This window comes from Convolutriloba macropyga, unplaced genomic scaffold, assembly GCF_964194025.1.
Source record: "Convolutriloba macropyga unplaced genomic scaffold, txConMacr16.3 SCAFFOLD_5669, whole genome shotgun sequence".
Classification (NCBI taxonomy): domain Eukaryota; kingdom Metazoa; phylum Xenacoelomorpha; order Acoela; family Convolutidae; genus Convolutriloba; species Convolutriloba macropyga.
Genome location: NW_027450490.1, coordinates 1 through 15,594, shown reverse-complemented (window position 1 = coordinate 15,594; position 15,594 = coordinate 1). Strand labels below are relative to the sequence as shown.

Sequence of the window (15,594 nt, the reverse complement as noted above, 5' to 3'; positions counted from 1 at the left end):
TGTTTTGAAAATTTTCGCATTTTGTAGACACATGTGAGGTTCCAATGTCACATTTATCCAAATTTTGTCCAACAATTCAATTATTATTAAACGTGACATACCAGTAAACTGACATTCTTCAAAAAATTGACATACTAGATACAAAGTCCGATCATTTGTGGATAAAATTTTCAATGAACTACCAACAAGTAAAGAACAATGGAATTTCATCAAGAAAAAAATTGGCAACGAAAGGGAGTGTCTTGTTATAGACAAACTAGTCGATGGTGAAAGAGAAGTAAAAAATGAGCTTGATATTGCAAAATGTCTCAATAGAAGTTTTCAAAAATTAGGCTTATACAATGGACAATAAGTGAGTGCTCGAAATATTTCTCGCATAGAAGTTAGAGAAAAGTTTTGCTTCAGAACAGTCACACTAAAGGAACTCTATGATGCCATTGATTCACTCGACCACAATAAGTCTCCAGTTCCAGGCGTTTTTAAAGCTCGGGCAATCAAGCCCGCAAAGTTTGCAATCGGAACCCATTTGCAGTTTGTTTTTAACACATGCATTAGTCAAAATATTTTCCCCGAAATTTGAAGCTTGCTTTCATTAGTCCGGTCTAAAAAAAACGGAAGTAAAAATTTGTGAGAACTATAGTCCTATCTCAATTACACCAATGTTTGCAAAACTCTTTGAGCGTTTACTTCTCAATCAGGTTAACAAATTTATACAAAAAGAAAAAATTTTGAACGTTACATGGTTTGGATTTCAAAAACCTTATTTCTTCTACAGATGCTGTTCTACACTTACTCGATGCAAAACAAGAAAACTATGATAACTTAAAAAAATTCAGTTGCCGTTTTTATTGAACTAGCAAAAGCATTTAATTCAATATCGCACGAAAATTTCCTCAAAAAGATTGAAGCTTATGGTTTTTCAGAAAGTGTAGTTGATTTATTTGCTTCATTTCTAAAGAACAGACAGCAGTTTTTAAGATAAACGATGTTTACTGAGAATGGTTGGAAAAAAGTCATGGTGTTCCACAGGGAACGGTTTTAGGGCCACTAATTTTTTTTCTCTACATTAATGATTTTCGAGAAAAAGTAAAAAGAAACTTCGACATACTTCAATTTGCTGATGACACAAGTTTCCATTTTAGCAGAAACAATATCAGCGAACTGGAAAAGTGTGTTTCTGAAATACTGGCGAAAACAGATAATTATCTAAAGCAAAACAAATTAACCATGAATACCGGTAAAACTGAACTTATTTGATTCTACATTAATGATTTTCGAGAAAAAGTACAAGAAAACTTCAACATACTTCAATTTGTTGATGACACAAGTTTCCATTTAGCAGAAACAATATCAGCGAACTGGAAAAGTGTGTTTCTGAAATACTGGCGAAAAACAGATAATTATCTAAAGCAAAACAAATTAACCTTGAATACCGGTAAAACTGAACTTATTTGCGTCTCGAAAGAAAATGAAAGTTTTGATCCAATAGTTTTTTGGGTTTTTCAGGGACAAGAAATTAAGCCAAAAAGTCATTGCAGATACTTGGGTATAACGATTGATTCTAAATTAAACTTTCATGTACAGCTCAATAAAGTCCTATCAAATATGGCCACAGCGATTAGATCCATATACCTTATACGTTATCAGTTCCCTCTAAAAGAACGATTGATGCTGTTTAAATCCCTAGTCCTTTCTCATTTAACTTTCAGCGCTCTATTTTTTCAGAACTTGAATTTCTCTGCAATGCATCGAAACAATCGACAAATCAATCTCTTAGTAAAATCTGACAATTTACCTGCAGAACTTTTAATAAGCCAGATGAGTGTTTCAAAACTTAGGAATGATATTTCATTATTGAAATCAGACGGCACTGGGAGTTTTTTTCTAAGTGATAATGTCTTAGTAAGAAAAAACAACAGAACTGAACAGCTAATTCTCCTAAGGTCGAGCAGTCGATCATTACATAAAAGAGGCATCCAAAAATGGAATGAACTTCCGCGTGAAGTCCGGACTATCAGATCACGCTCACAGTTTAAACGCAGGTTAAAACAGCATCTGCTCCAACAATTCAAACTTGTACCGTTGGAAAGGAACGTTGGTGGCTTCAAAAGTTATTTTTACCTTTAAAAAAACGGAACCACTAATTTTGATTTTTAACTTTGTACTAATTTTGTATATAACATTTTAAACTTGTAATATTTAACCCCTGGGTTATATTTTCAATTTACTTGTTTAAAAAAATGACAACATTCCGTCACAATTACCAACAGTTAGGAATTATGAAAAAATGTGACGGATTCTTCCAACTTTGAGCGAGTTTGAACTATTTTTTCCTACGGTCACTCTTGCAAAGACGCTTGCAAACCTGATCTTAAGTTATGGTTGCGGATAATGCTTATATTTCCGAATAAATTTACTCGTTCAAATTGTACGTTTGTCACCGTAACGTTCCTTGAGTTTTGCTACAGCGTGCATCTGATGGCGTAGTTTTTGTGTACTTTAGCGGAATTAAGTTCAATTGCAATGAGAGCCAAATTCACAACCGACTTTTTCCGTATTTCGCAAAAACATCAGCGGATTTTGCGAACATTGATTATATGTAAAACCCTCTATCTTGAACCGTACATTACGGTGAGATTTACTGGAAAAATCTACTGTTTTCAAATTGAATATTGAGTTTTATTTGGTTTCAGATAATCAATTGGTCCATCTTGAAATGTACCTTTACCATCCAGACAAACCCGATGATCACTGTGATTACCCGTAAGTTGCCGCCCAACCCACCCAAAAATTAGCTCAGCCTTCCCTCGCTTTGTACATAAAGTATAACCTATAGCCCCCACATTACAGTTAATATATCATGACGAGGGTTATATTTGTGTGTGTGTGTGTGTGTGTGTGTGTGTGGGGGGGGGGGGTGGGGGGGGGGGGGGGGGGGGGGGGGGGGTTGCGTCTATAATACGGAAAACCCAAAAATGTCCAAATGATCATTGCATCGTCATTTACACAGATTGGATCTTTTCCAATTGTGTCCCCAGCTTTTCGGGTCTCATTATTTGGTTATTTTCAACCTCCGAGCACACAAGTGCATAAATGTACATAATAAAGTAGTCTTCACTGGACATTTTCAGTTAAAACCCTCCCGATATCGGCGCTTTTAAGAACGGTCTCATTTCCTGAGTACTGTATTACAAAAATGACCTCCAATTTGGGTCATAGCCCATTTCCGTCACTAAGTCCTGGTCCATACCTGTCTGGGACTGAAATCTTATCCAGGTAATAACCAATTCTTTTTGTTTCAGGGTACTAAACAGGAATTTTGCGGCTAATGAAATTCGTAAGTACTCTATTTATTGTCAACTGTCCTTTGTCAACTGGCAGTGTTTTTTTTTTATTTTGCACACCAACAAATAATTGGATCTTTTCGTTTCGGCCCCCAATTTTAGTGGGTGCATGTTGCTTACAGAATGATTTACCAACCCCCCCCCCCCCCCCCCCCCCACGTAGGTATGTGGCATATTCTTAAATAATGGTTTACTTGGCAATGTCACGTGGTCTGTAACTTGAGAGCGCATAACGTGCGCGATAAGTATGTGTACAATTTTGAATGAATAACTTTACGGAAAAGCGAATCGAAGTATAGTAAATGACTTTTTGAAAAAAATTCTTTGGTTCTATTGACATTTAGAAAAAAAAGCCAAGCAGACCAATTTATTTGATATATAAGTACTGTGGAGAGAAAAGGTTTTGTGGGACAGCAACTGCTATATATCATTATCTCTGTTTGTCTGTTTCAAGCTCAAGAACTCCGCGAAGTAGAGTGTATATTTGTATACTTTTCTTTTTCTTTCTTTATTTCTCTGTATATTTTTGTATAGTTTTCTGTATGAAGAATTTATTACGTTTGGTGAACAATTTGTGCTGTGCTTGTTGGTGGTCTATGTGTCATCTTCAAATTACACCATTTTTTGCAATACATTTTTAAAAAATTGTGTTGATTCTAGTTGAGTGTTAAGAACAACATAAGCAAGTGGTGTAAAAAATTAAGTATTGTAATTATTGCATCAAGAAGAGATTAAATAAAGAAAAAAATACCCTCAAATGGACTCAAAAATCTTTTCATGATAAGCTGCCTTAGGTAGCTTTGCCTGGGTCCTCCCGGTTTTTTATCCATGAAAAATGAGCAATATCTATCTGCAATCTTTTTCTTTGCTTTTCAGCTCGATACAGGAAAGTTGCAATCGAGATTGCTGCGCAGATCAGACCTTTCCTTATAAGATTTCTTTCCTTTGTTTTTGAGTGAACCTTATCTTTGCAGAAGCTGACACCAGTTTTTTCATGAATTTGAAATTGGTTTTTGGAAGTTGAACTCCGTTTTTAACGTGAAAACCGTCAGTTATTTTTAGCGTACACCACACGCCAATAGTCTAGTAGCTGATTTATTGGCAAGCTTTTGTTTTCAATTCTAAGAACAAAACTTGTATCTTTTGCAACAAAATATGTTGCCTGGCTCAATTGTTTTTCCAACGATTGTCACAAAGTTTAGTTTATAGTGCAAAGCAGAACAACAGAGTAGTGCAAATGACTGGAAATATCAGCATTTAGTAGCACGTAATTTTTCTTTGGATTATTTTGTAGCATATAAATAGTCTTGTGCCATTTTTAATAAAAATGTGTTCGATTTGAGTTCATTATCAGTGAAGACACCCAGGTTTTTGACATTATCTTTTCTTCAATGTGTTGTGGACCAACTCTAATGATAGCTTTTATCTCGTTTTTTGCCAAATACAAAAATTTCCGTGTCGTCTTCATTGTGTCTGTGTAGTTTTTTTAATCTATTTAGATTATTTTAGAGTTGAATTTTACTTTACAGTTTTTGCAGCTCGAATCACAGCAGAGGAGAAGCGTGTCACCTGCAAATTAAATTACTTTGAAATTACTTTTAAGAGTGACATTAGGATCGTTTACATAGATGTTAAACCAATAGCGGAATTATAATTGTAAACTATGTTACTCCTGTGCTGCTTTTCAGCAAGTCCGATGCGGTATTGCAACCGCTTGTTGTTGACGCCCGATACATAACTTTATGTTGACTGGATTGCCTTGAAGTCGAAGCCTATGTCTATCAACTTCTATTTCAATGAATCAAAATCTTTGCACTAATCATTAAAGGCAGTGGCTAAAAATAATTTCTGGTCAACATTCCACTTGATAGTTTTGGTGAAAAAAACGTGTGCGTCGAGGGTTGAAAAAAGTTTTTGAAAAATATATAGTGTTGGAGCTAAAAGTGAATGTTTAGAAATATGCTCATTTATTTTTATTTGTAGGAGCTCCCCAAAAACTTTTGCTAAAACTCTCGTAATAGATATAGGTCAATAACAAATTGTATAGTGCGTCTTTTTATGGAGTAGGATGGCATCAGTTTTTGTAAGACATCGGGAATTGAACATTCTCGAAAAGTTTGATTGAATAGGAAGCAGAGAGGTTCTAATAATTGATGAAAAGCATCACGAAGAGCCTATGGTTGAGGAAGGTCCCAGGGGTTTGTTCACATTTAGAACAAGCAGAGCAGGTTTTGCACTCAAGTTAAGTTACAAAGCGGAACAAAAATTGTGAAACGGCCGCAGATGTTGACGATTTTTGCTTGTTTTAGTGACGAACGCTGCTTGTTTTTGTAACAAACTCTGCTGGTTTTTTAACCAACTGTGCTTGTTTTTTGCCTATTAGGGATTAGTATTTAATCTAAAACGAAACAGGAGGGGTCATAGAACCCAGTGACAAATAATTTGTCGCTCTATATCGTTATAACTCAGACACAAAAATTTTGGACTATGCTCTAAAAATTCTTCAATCTATTCAATATCTACTCCCCCTAGTAATTCGGGGCACTAAGGTGTTATTAGAATACATTGTGATTGAGGAGCCAAAAGATTTTTCAGTTCAAAAACATATACTTTTTGCCGTCCGAATTGTTTTTTCAAGAAGTACGTCAAATTAACTGACTCCACTCCTTTATTTTTCGGAACGCAAACTTACCCAAGAGACAATATTATATTTCTTGCAAAAAACAGATAGTTATTTTTAATAGCCGCCCTCATCTTCTCAGCCGGCTATTATTGCGCTCCCATTTTTTTATTTACTTCGTCGAACTTTTGTTCGCTTTACCATTTTGCCGCTTTTTCAGCATTTTGCGTGAAATCTTTTTGACTTTTCTGGGCTAGTTTCTCTCTTCTCTCGTTCTGCTAAAAAGGATTTTGAACATCAGTTGCTCAGCAAAGCAATTCAAAATGAACAAAGTCAGTATAAAAAATTGAAGTCAGAAATAGAAACGGGATAAACCCATAAAACCCAATTTTAGATGCCCGCTATTTGAACGTCGTTTCTATAAGTCTCAGTTACCATCTCGTATGCTTATTGGTATTGATAGTAGCCCCTGTAGCCTCTCTCTAAGAAGCAGAAGTATGTTCAACTACGAAATGCCATCAAAATAAATCGGACTTAAAAAATGTTTTTGTATAAAAATATTTTTCGATATCTTCTATTCTTTCAATCCAAATCATGCTTATTGGAATCAACGGCGGCTATTTTCCGGCAATCTGCCGGGCATGTTTTTATTGGCAACGCTCCGTACAAGTCAACTATTTTTTATGAAAGTCTCTTGACCACTTAGTACCTTGACCAAAGTTTTTAAATTTTCCCCAAGATGAAATCGGAACCGATCACTGTGGAACTCACAGCAGTGAAACAGAAAGACTTGCTTTGATCTGCAGGTTATTTTAATTTTTTTTGATAGTCTTCAAGTATCTGAATAACAAAAAAAAATCTATCAAAATTGTGTTTGGCATTAGCGTGTCTGCCGATTGATCAACAAAAATGCGAAACAAACAAAAACGAACTGGTCAGTGTGAAACCTTTCTTTCTCGTCACAAAAAGATGGAGAGAGCAGCCGTTACATTCATGTTCACCGCTTTCACTACAATGAGCAAAAGAACCAATTTTTGCAATCCTTCAACGCATTAACCGGAATTCTTACATTTTTAGCGAATTCTAGCGTTGGCACCTCAACTCGGGTTCTTGGGAAAGGTTTTCGAAAGGTTTTGGGAACATTTTGATATTATGTAGTGCATAGATTTGGCAACAAAGTTTAGGTGTTAAACAAAAAAAAATAGTAGCGGATGAGACAGGTCAATATTGATTGCAAATCTACGGTCCAGTAGAATGTCGCAGTTAAAATCGAGATAAAGTCTTTTCATGGGTCTACGATAGTCTTTTTATAGTACTGTATGGTCGAGCAAATTTTAAGAGTAAACATTTTCAAAACTTGAGATCTAAAACTATGCGGAAAGAAGTAAAACCCTTAGTAAGATGTATAGAAGTATGATATACACATTAAATAAAGTTAATGCAATTTTACCTCAAAAAACATCCGAACTCACCTTAACTGTTAAGGTAGATTTGCCTTCCCTTAACTCACCTTAACTAACTCTAACTTTACCTGAATTTTACCTGAAAAGTTAAGGCCTCACTACCTTAAAAAAATCTTAAATTTTACTCTAACTTGCTTAAAAATTACCTCAAATAATTACCTTAACATTACCTTAAAAATTCCCATAACTTTGCCTTAACCAAGCCAGAAATTTACCTTAAAATTAGGGTAACTTTTGGTAATTTTACTGCAGAACGTTACAAAAGAAAGTTAAAGTAATTAAAGGTAATTTTTTTACCTTAACAAAGTTGACGTAAATTTTTGCCTGAACTCAAGTTAAGGTAAAGTTAAGGTAAACTTTACCTTAACTTTACCTTACCAACGGTTTATCTTAACTCCGTTAAGGTAAAATTACCTTAACTTTATTTAGTGTGTAAACTTTCAGATTGTCATTACCACGATGGCTGTCAGCACCTTAAGGATGACCTCAATTGCGTCTCTTTCAACGTGTGCAACAGGAAACCTTACGCAATGACGCTTACCAGTCTATCCCCAGACCCCACCAACGTTCAGTTCTGGCGAATGGCTTACTGGGGTCACGAGGACTACAAAGTTGTAAATGATCATTTCTTCTATCCGCCCAATGCGGGTACAATGACGTTCACTATAGAGCCAGTAGAATCCTAATATAGCACGCGTCTCAAATACACAAGTGCAAGTCTTAAAAGAAGAGTGCCAGCTTCTGCAATCCACATTTTCCTGTCTACAGTGCCAGATTTTAAACTCGCAAGTTCAGTTTTCAGGAAAAGTAACTTGACTCCTGCATAAGTCACTTTGGAATTCCAACTTACATATCCAACTGCTACGTAGTTGTAGACTAATACCACATTTCCTCAGTGACTTCATCTGGGTCACGTGACCTGAGGGGGGGGGGGGCTTTTTGGCAACTAGCTGCTTTAACCCAGTATATATACTCGCACTTGTCACTCCCAGGGATTCGGGAACTTTTATCGATTATTATTCCACAAATTCCTGACAAACCTGTCTCATAAGATAGAAGTCAGATGTATCTTCGGGTCTTTCCCATTATAGCCCCCCCAAAAAAAAATTAGTGATCACATAACCTATAGCCCCTACCCCAAATTTTGGTAATTGTACCATGATGGAGGCTATAACTTATTGGGGGGGCATCTTGGTAAAGACCCGTATCTTTTTTATCAGATCTGATAAAAATAATAATTCTTTTTATTAAATTTTTACACGTTCAAAATTGCATTATAACTGGGGTATTTTCCATCATATTTTTGTACAAGGTGCCAATTTGACAGCAATGAATGAAAACTTGTTTGGTGAATAATTGCAAAAAAGTCCCTAGGTTTACTAAAATTTGCATCATTTATGGTTGACTTTGATGAAATACTTCAGGAGACATCAAGAAAAAATAACAAAATTTTGTACTCAAAAAGTGATTGAGTTACTCAAAATCTTCCACAAAAACAAGTCTTCATCTAGTAGCAGCGTACCATCCGGCAAAAACGGCACTTTTTGGACCTAATTAGCTCACGTACTTAGGTTTTAATCACATACTTAGGTTTCCATACTCAGGTTTTAGGACAAGAACAAAACAAAGACCCAGTTATTCAAAGTCTTTTACAGAAACACGTGCATAGCAAATAAAAAAGGTGACATTGAGCAAGAAGCTAGGCAACTTCTGATTTTTATATTTTGGTTGGGCTCATCATATACTAAGGTTTTATAAACTACAGAGAACAATAAACACCTCGAAATTTTCCATGTACAAAAAACAGTAATTTATAGATTAATTTGAAACAAAACAATTTGTGACTGAGTTGAAAGCAACTTGTCAAGTCCTTACAAAAGTGTTCCATGAAAATTTTGCCCATCAATATTTGTCAAGATTTTTCAAGTTTTGCAAGATTTATTAAGATGTTGCATGATAAAGCAGACCCTTGTGGGCACTTTGTACAGCCTTAAGGTATAAAGAATTAGGGCTGCTTATTTCTGCGCGCGAAGTAGACTTACCTAGTTCTCTCAGACTAACCGACTCAGTAAAACATTGAAGGAATACTTCAATTATATCGGCGTATAATTTAGTTAATACCGGAGTCAAGGTATTGAGTATACACATGGTGTGCTCAACTCTAACTACAAGACTGACTGGAGGCAGCCGTACAAGCACTATGTATAAGAGAACAGAATCTTCTCAGTCTCAGATTGGCTGGAGGTGTACATTCAATATTTCATCTCCTACAATGACAGTAGTATAACGTGAGCAAAGCTGGGGGGCCAAAAAAGACGTACCTATGTATAAAGATTACGTATAGCTCATTTTCCCTCAAATCCCAAAGACGTACCTCACAGCATGATACCCAAGCTGTTCACACGAAGGGGATTAGACAGATAATCCCTTAATATTAAATTAGTAAGGTAATTTACCCCTTCCCCGAAAAGACGTACCTCACAGCATGACACCCCAGCTGTTCACACGAAAGGGATTAGCAAGATAATCCTTTAATAATACTTAAGGATGACTCATTTACAGTTACGTACGACTTATCAAAAACGTACTTCACAGCATGATACCCACGCTGTTCACACGAGGGGGATTAGCAAGTTAATCCCTTAATATTAAATTAGGTCATTTACTCATTCCCATATTACACTTTAAAAATGTAAATTTCCAAAAGTGTACCTCACAGCATGACACCCAAGGTGTTCACACGAGGGGGATTAGCAAGATAATGCCTTAACAACAAATCAGTCAGGTCATTGACCCCCTACCATATTACACTTTACTAATGTCAATTTCCAAAGACGTACCTCACAGCATGATACCCAAGGTGTTCAAGCGAGGGGGATTAGCAAGTTAATCCCTTAATATTAAATTAGTAAGGTCATTCACTCATTCCCATATTGCACTTTATTAATGTAAATTTCCAAAGACGTACCTCACAGCATGACACCCAAGCTGTTCACACGAAGGGGATTAGCAAGATAATGCCTTAACAGCAAATTAGTCAGGACATTGACCCCCTACCATATTACAGTTTACTAATGTAAATTTTCAAAAGTGTACCTCACAGCATGATACCCAAGCTGTTCACACGAGGGGGATTAGCAAGTTAATCGCTTAATATTAATTTAGGTCATTTACTCATTCCCATATTGCACTTTAATAATGTAAATTTTCAAAGACGTACCTCACAGCATGACACCCAAGCTGTTCTCTCAAAGGGGATTAGCTAGGTAATGTTTTAAAATTAAATTAGATAGGGTGACCCATTTACACTTACGTACGGTTTACTAGATTTTCAAAAGTGTACCTCACAGCATGATACCCAAGCTGTTCACACTAAAGGGATTAGCAAGACAGTGTCTTAACAACAAATCAGTAAGGTCAATGACACCCTACCATTTTACACTTTAATAATGTAAATTTCCAAAAACGTAACTCACAGCATGATACCCACGCTGTTCACACGATGGGGATTAGCAAGATAGTACCTTAACAAATCAGTAAGGTCATTGACCCCCTACCATATCACACTTTAATAATGTCAATTTCCAAAAACGTACCTCACAGCATGATACCTACACTGTTCGCAGGAAGGGGATTTGCAAGATAATCTCCTAGTATCAAAATAGTAAGGTCAATGACCCATTCTCATATTACACTTTACTAATGTAAAATTCCAAAGATATACCTCCTCACAGCATGATACCCAAGCTGTTCACAGGAAGGGGATTAACGAGATAATACCTTTACATCAAATCAGTAAGGTCATTGACCCCTACCAAATTACCCTTTAATAATGTGAATTTTCAAAGATGTACCCCACAGCATGATACCCAAGCTGTTCATGCGAAAGGAATTTGCAAGATAGTACTTTAATAATAATTTAGGATGACTCATCGACAGTTACGTATGACTTACGTGAATTTCAAAGACGTACCTCACAGCATGATACCCCAGCTTTTCACACGAAGGGGATTAGCAAGATAGCTCCATAACACCAAATCATCTGTATTTTTTGAAATTCTATTTAACAATTCAATTATTTAGAGATCTTACGAACATCAAATTTTGACATCTTCATTGTGAAGGTGAATCTTCTCAGGTGATCGGTACAGGTTTTACGAGCACAAATTCATCTCGAAATTTTCAATATCGTCAAAAATTAGTCATAAAATGTATCAATTAAATAATAGTACCATACAAATTACGTTCTACTAGCTTCGCAATTACGGACATTCAGGTGATCTCATCCTTGTAAGGATGCCACTTCCCATATTACACTTTACTAATGTAAAATTCCAAAGATGTACCTTCTCACAGCATGATACCCAAGCTGTTCACAGGAAGGGGATTAACGAGATAATACCTTAACATCAAATCAGTAAGGTCATTGACCCCCTACCAAATTACCCTTTAATAATGTGAATTTTCAAAGATGTACCTCACAGCATGATACCCAAGCTGTTCATGCAAAAGGAGTTTGCAATATAGTACTTTAATAATAATTTAGGATGACTCATCGACAGTTAAGTATGGCTTACGTGAATTTGAAAGAGGTACCTCACAGCATGATACCCCAGATGTTCACACGAAGGGGATTAGCAAGATAGCGCCATAACACCAAATCAGTAAGGTCATTAACGCCCACCATTTTACACTTTAATAATGTAGATTTCCAAAAACGAACCTCACAGCATGATGTCCACGCTGTTCACACGAAAGGGATTAGCTATAAAATGTTCAAATATTAAATTAGATATGATGACTCACAGTTATGTACGAGTTAAGTGATCTTCAAAGACGTACTCCACAGCATGACATTCAAGCTGTTCACAGGAAAGGGATTAGCATAAATCATTTTCTACACAATTTTCCAACTTTCATTGTCTTAAAAAAATGTTTTATAAGATCTCATTGGCTACGAAGTTTTTTGTTCCCAACTGTTCTTGTTTATACTTAAGTTTCATTGGCTCCATATTTCGAGGGTTTCTTAAGATTTTTCAATCATTTGTTTCTTTCCCCTTACTTTATTCAGTTACCCTTATTCATCCAGATTTTCTTATTTGTTGATTCCAGATCCCATATTTTGCTCAATTCACCAAAAGTGACTACCAAAATTAGTATTTCTAATCACAGTAAATCTAATTCAAAATTCTAGACTGCTAATCATTTTTTAATAATCTAACCTTGAAAAAAGAATGTCTCTCATTGTGTTTGATATTGAGTGCTTGGAGGGGCAAATTGTTAAGGAGTTGGGTGTTTTCAAGGACGGAATTGTATTAGGATACAGTTTCCTCCCACCGAAAGACTACAAACCTACTTTTCAAGCAAACTGGAACACTAAAAATTTACATGGGATTAATTGGAACAGTGGAAAACTGGAATACACTGAGTTGTCATCAATCATTCACCAACATTGTTCACCTACAACTGAATACTTTGCAAAGGGGTTGGAGAAGTGTAATCTCCTCTTAAAATACTTGTGTAAAGATGTGGAGAATCTAGATGATCTTGGTTGTCCAAAAGTTTCCAAACTTCTCAACAACTTGGATACTGACTGGGATTGTAGCAACTATCCGTATCGACACCAAAAAACTTATCACTGTGCAGAGAAGAAAGCTTATGCATACGGAATTTGGACTCTTGATTTTTTTGATAATGTATTATATTTGTGATTTCTAATTTGTATTTGTGAACGTTTTGTAATTAATTGTTTGTTTTACTACTTTTTAAATCAGAAAAAAGTCGCCCTTGAAGATCATTTGCTGAGTACAGATTACATGATTCTAAAAAAATGCCAGAAATGCACGTTTCAAAATAATAATAGATACCTCTTGTTAAATTGGGAGAAAAAAACTAAGTTTAAAATGACACTTTTTTCATTTGTCAGTTTTTCAAATTTTTTAATGTAAAATTTTAACTATTGTTCTTGTTTATACTTAAGTTTCATTGGCTCAATATTTCGAGGTTTTTTACGATATTTGAATCATTTGTTTCTTTCCCCTTACTTTATTTAGCTGCCCTTTGATGATGTCAATTTGCAAAGACGAACCTCACAGCTTGATACCCACGCAGTTCACACGGAGTGAACCAGCAGGATAATCCCTCAATAACAAATTAGGTAGGTCATTGACCCATCCCACATTACACTTTATTAATGTCAATTTTCCAAGATGTACTTCACAGCATGATGCCTACGCTGTTTACACGAAGGGGATTAGCAAGATAGAGCCTTAACAGCAAATTAGTTAGATCATTCACGTTTTCTCATATTGCACTTTACAAATGTTGTTTTAAAAAGACGTACCTCACCGCATGATGTCCAAGCTGTTCACACGAAATGGATTAGCAAGATAATCCCTCAATAACACATTCCAATTCTTAAGGGAAAAAAGACACACCTATCCTCAAAAACACACATTTATTGGCAACAAACACTCAATTCTTGACAAGAAACATCCAATTATTGCCAAAAATAGCGAAATATTGAAAAAAATACCAAATTGGTACCAAAAGATCCAATTCTAGCCCGAAAATACCCGTTTCTAGTCCAGAAATACACCTTTTTTTTAATTAAAAAATACACAATTCTTATATTAACAAAAATTCGTAGTTCCTGCCAAAAAGAACCCAGGTCTAGCAAAAACTGCGCAGTAATTGCCTAACGAACACTCAAATTTTCCCAAAAAATACCCATTTTAACCACAAAGTGGAGATATCTTGTCAAAGAATAACCAAACTCCTCCCAATTTATTAGAATTTTTAAAAAATACCCATATAGTAAACGAAATAGCAAAAATTCATCAAATATTTATCCAAAATATATCATAAATTAGACAATCTTGCCATCATCTGTATTTATCAAATTAATACTTTGATACTAAAATTTAATTGAGTTTTAAAAATGCATTTTCGAAAACAATTTTTATCAATAGTTCTATTTTGAGTTTAAATATTTATCAAAAAAAAGCTTGTTTTGTACTATGTTTTTTTCTCAAAAATGCGAGTTAATAGTCGTTGCAGAGACTGTGAAGTTGATAGGAAATAGTTGGGATGCAAATGATTTGGTTATCAGATAATGGACCGTAGTCGACTTACGGGCATACGACCACAAAATATCTGGAAGGTTTTCATGTGGATAGGTTTATTAACAACAGGTTTTTCAAGTCCCTGAATGAGCTGAAAGACCAGATTTTTGAAGTAGAAATGAGCAAGACATGTATTGAACATAAAAAACTAATAATTGTTGGGTTCTTTATCCTCCTGTACGACAAAATTACAATGCTGCAACTTAAAAACATTTTCTTATCCTCTTTCTGCGATACAAACAAATATGAGTTGATTGAAATGGATACTGAGTCTTTACTTGGTACGTAGTGAGGAAAAATTTGACGAATTCAGTTCACCAGAAATACATCCATTGTGGTACTGGATGATGCAAAGCGATTGCAGTGATATTTTCGCAGCAGACTCTAGCAACAATTGTTTACCAAGAATACTATGCCATAATCATGGAACCTTTGATAAGAGAACACCTGGTTTTTCTAAAGAAGAATTTTCGGTTAAGAAATTTTAGATATAGATACATACATATCATTAAGTATGAAATTTACAATTTTTTAAGAGGAAAACCTTTTCCACTAGTTTTTTTTATTGTTTTGAAGAAAAAAATGTTTTACTAAAGAAAAATCTTTTTAAAAAATGTAATTTTTATAAGGTTTTTAACAAAAAAAATGTTAATTTTGATGGTTTTTATTTTTCTATTTTTACATTTTTCAGTTTTTGAAGTTTTTTAATGTAATATTTAATTACTTTTTTAATAAAAAATGTTGTTTTACTAAAATAATTTTTTTTTTCAAAAATGTCGTTTTTTACATAAGGTTTTTATTAAAAAATGTAAATTTTGTTGTTTTTTATTTTCCTATTTTTACATTTTTCAGTTTTTGAAGTTTTTTAATGTAAAATTTAATTATTTTTTCATTAACAAATGTCGATTTACTAAAATAGTTTTTTTTTCAAAAATGTCGTTTTTTACATAAGGTTTTTAACAAATGTAAATTTTGTTGTTTTTTATTTTTCTATTTTTACGTTTTTCAGTTTTTGAAGTTTTTTTAATGAAAAATTTAATTAC

General features: G+C 34.7%; 1 protein-coding gene across 1 annotated transcript; it reads left to right on the top strand.

Moving 5' to 3' along the window:
• The first annotated feature begins 2,699 nt into the window (after positions 1–2,699).
• LOC142355945 (uncharacterized) lies at positions 2,700–8,346 on the top strand. Its single transcript, XM_075407950.1, has 3 exons — positions 2,700–2,763; positions 3,303–3,337; positions 7,872–8,346. The coding sequence occupies exons 1-3, from the start codon at positions 2,717–2,719 to the stop codon at positions 8,111–8,113; spliced, it is 324 nt and encodes a 107-aa protein (XP_075264065.1). The 5' UTR covers positions 2,700–2,716; the 3' UTR covers positions 8,114–8,346.
• Positions 8,347–15,594: the final 7,248 nt, after the last annotated feature.

Bases quoted from the DNA above. Each gene is read 5' to 3' on its own strand.
- LOC142355945 (XM_075407950.1), top strand. From the start codon at position 2,717: ATGTACCTTTACCATCCAGACAAACCCGATGATCACTGTGATTACCC. The intron at 2,764-3,302 runs GTAAGTTGCCGC...TTTTTGTTTCAG, and splicing joins GATGATCACTGTGATTACCC to GGTACTAAACAGGAATTTTG. The intron at 3,338-7,871 runs GTAAGTACTCTA...GTAAACTTTCAG, and splicing joins TTTTGCGGCTAATGAAATTC to ATTGTCATTACCACGATGGC.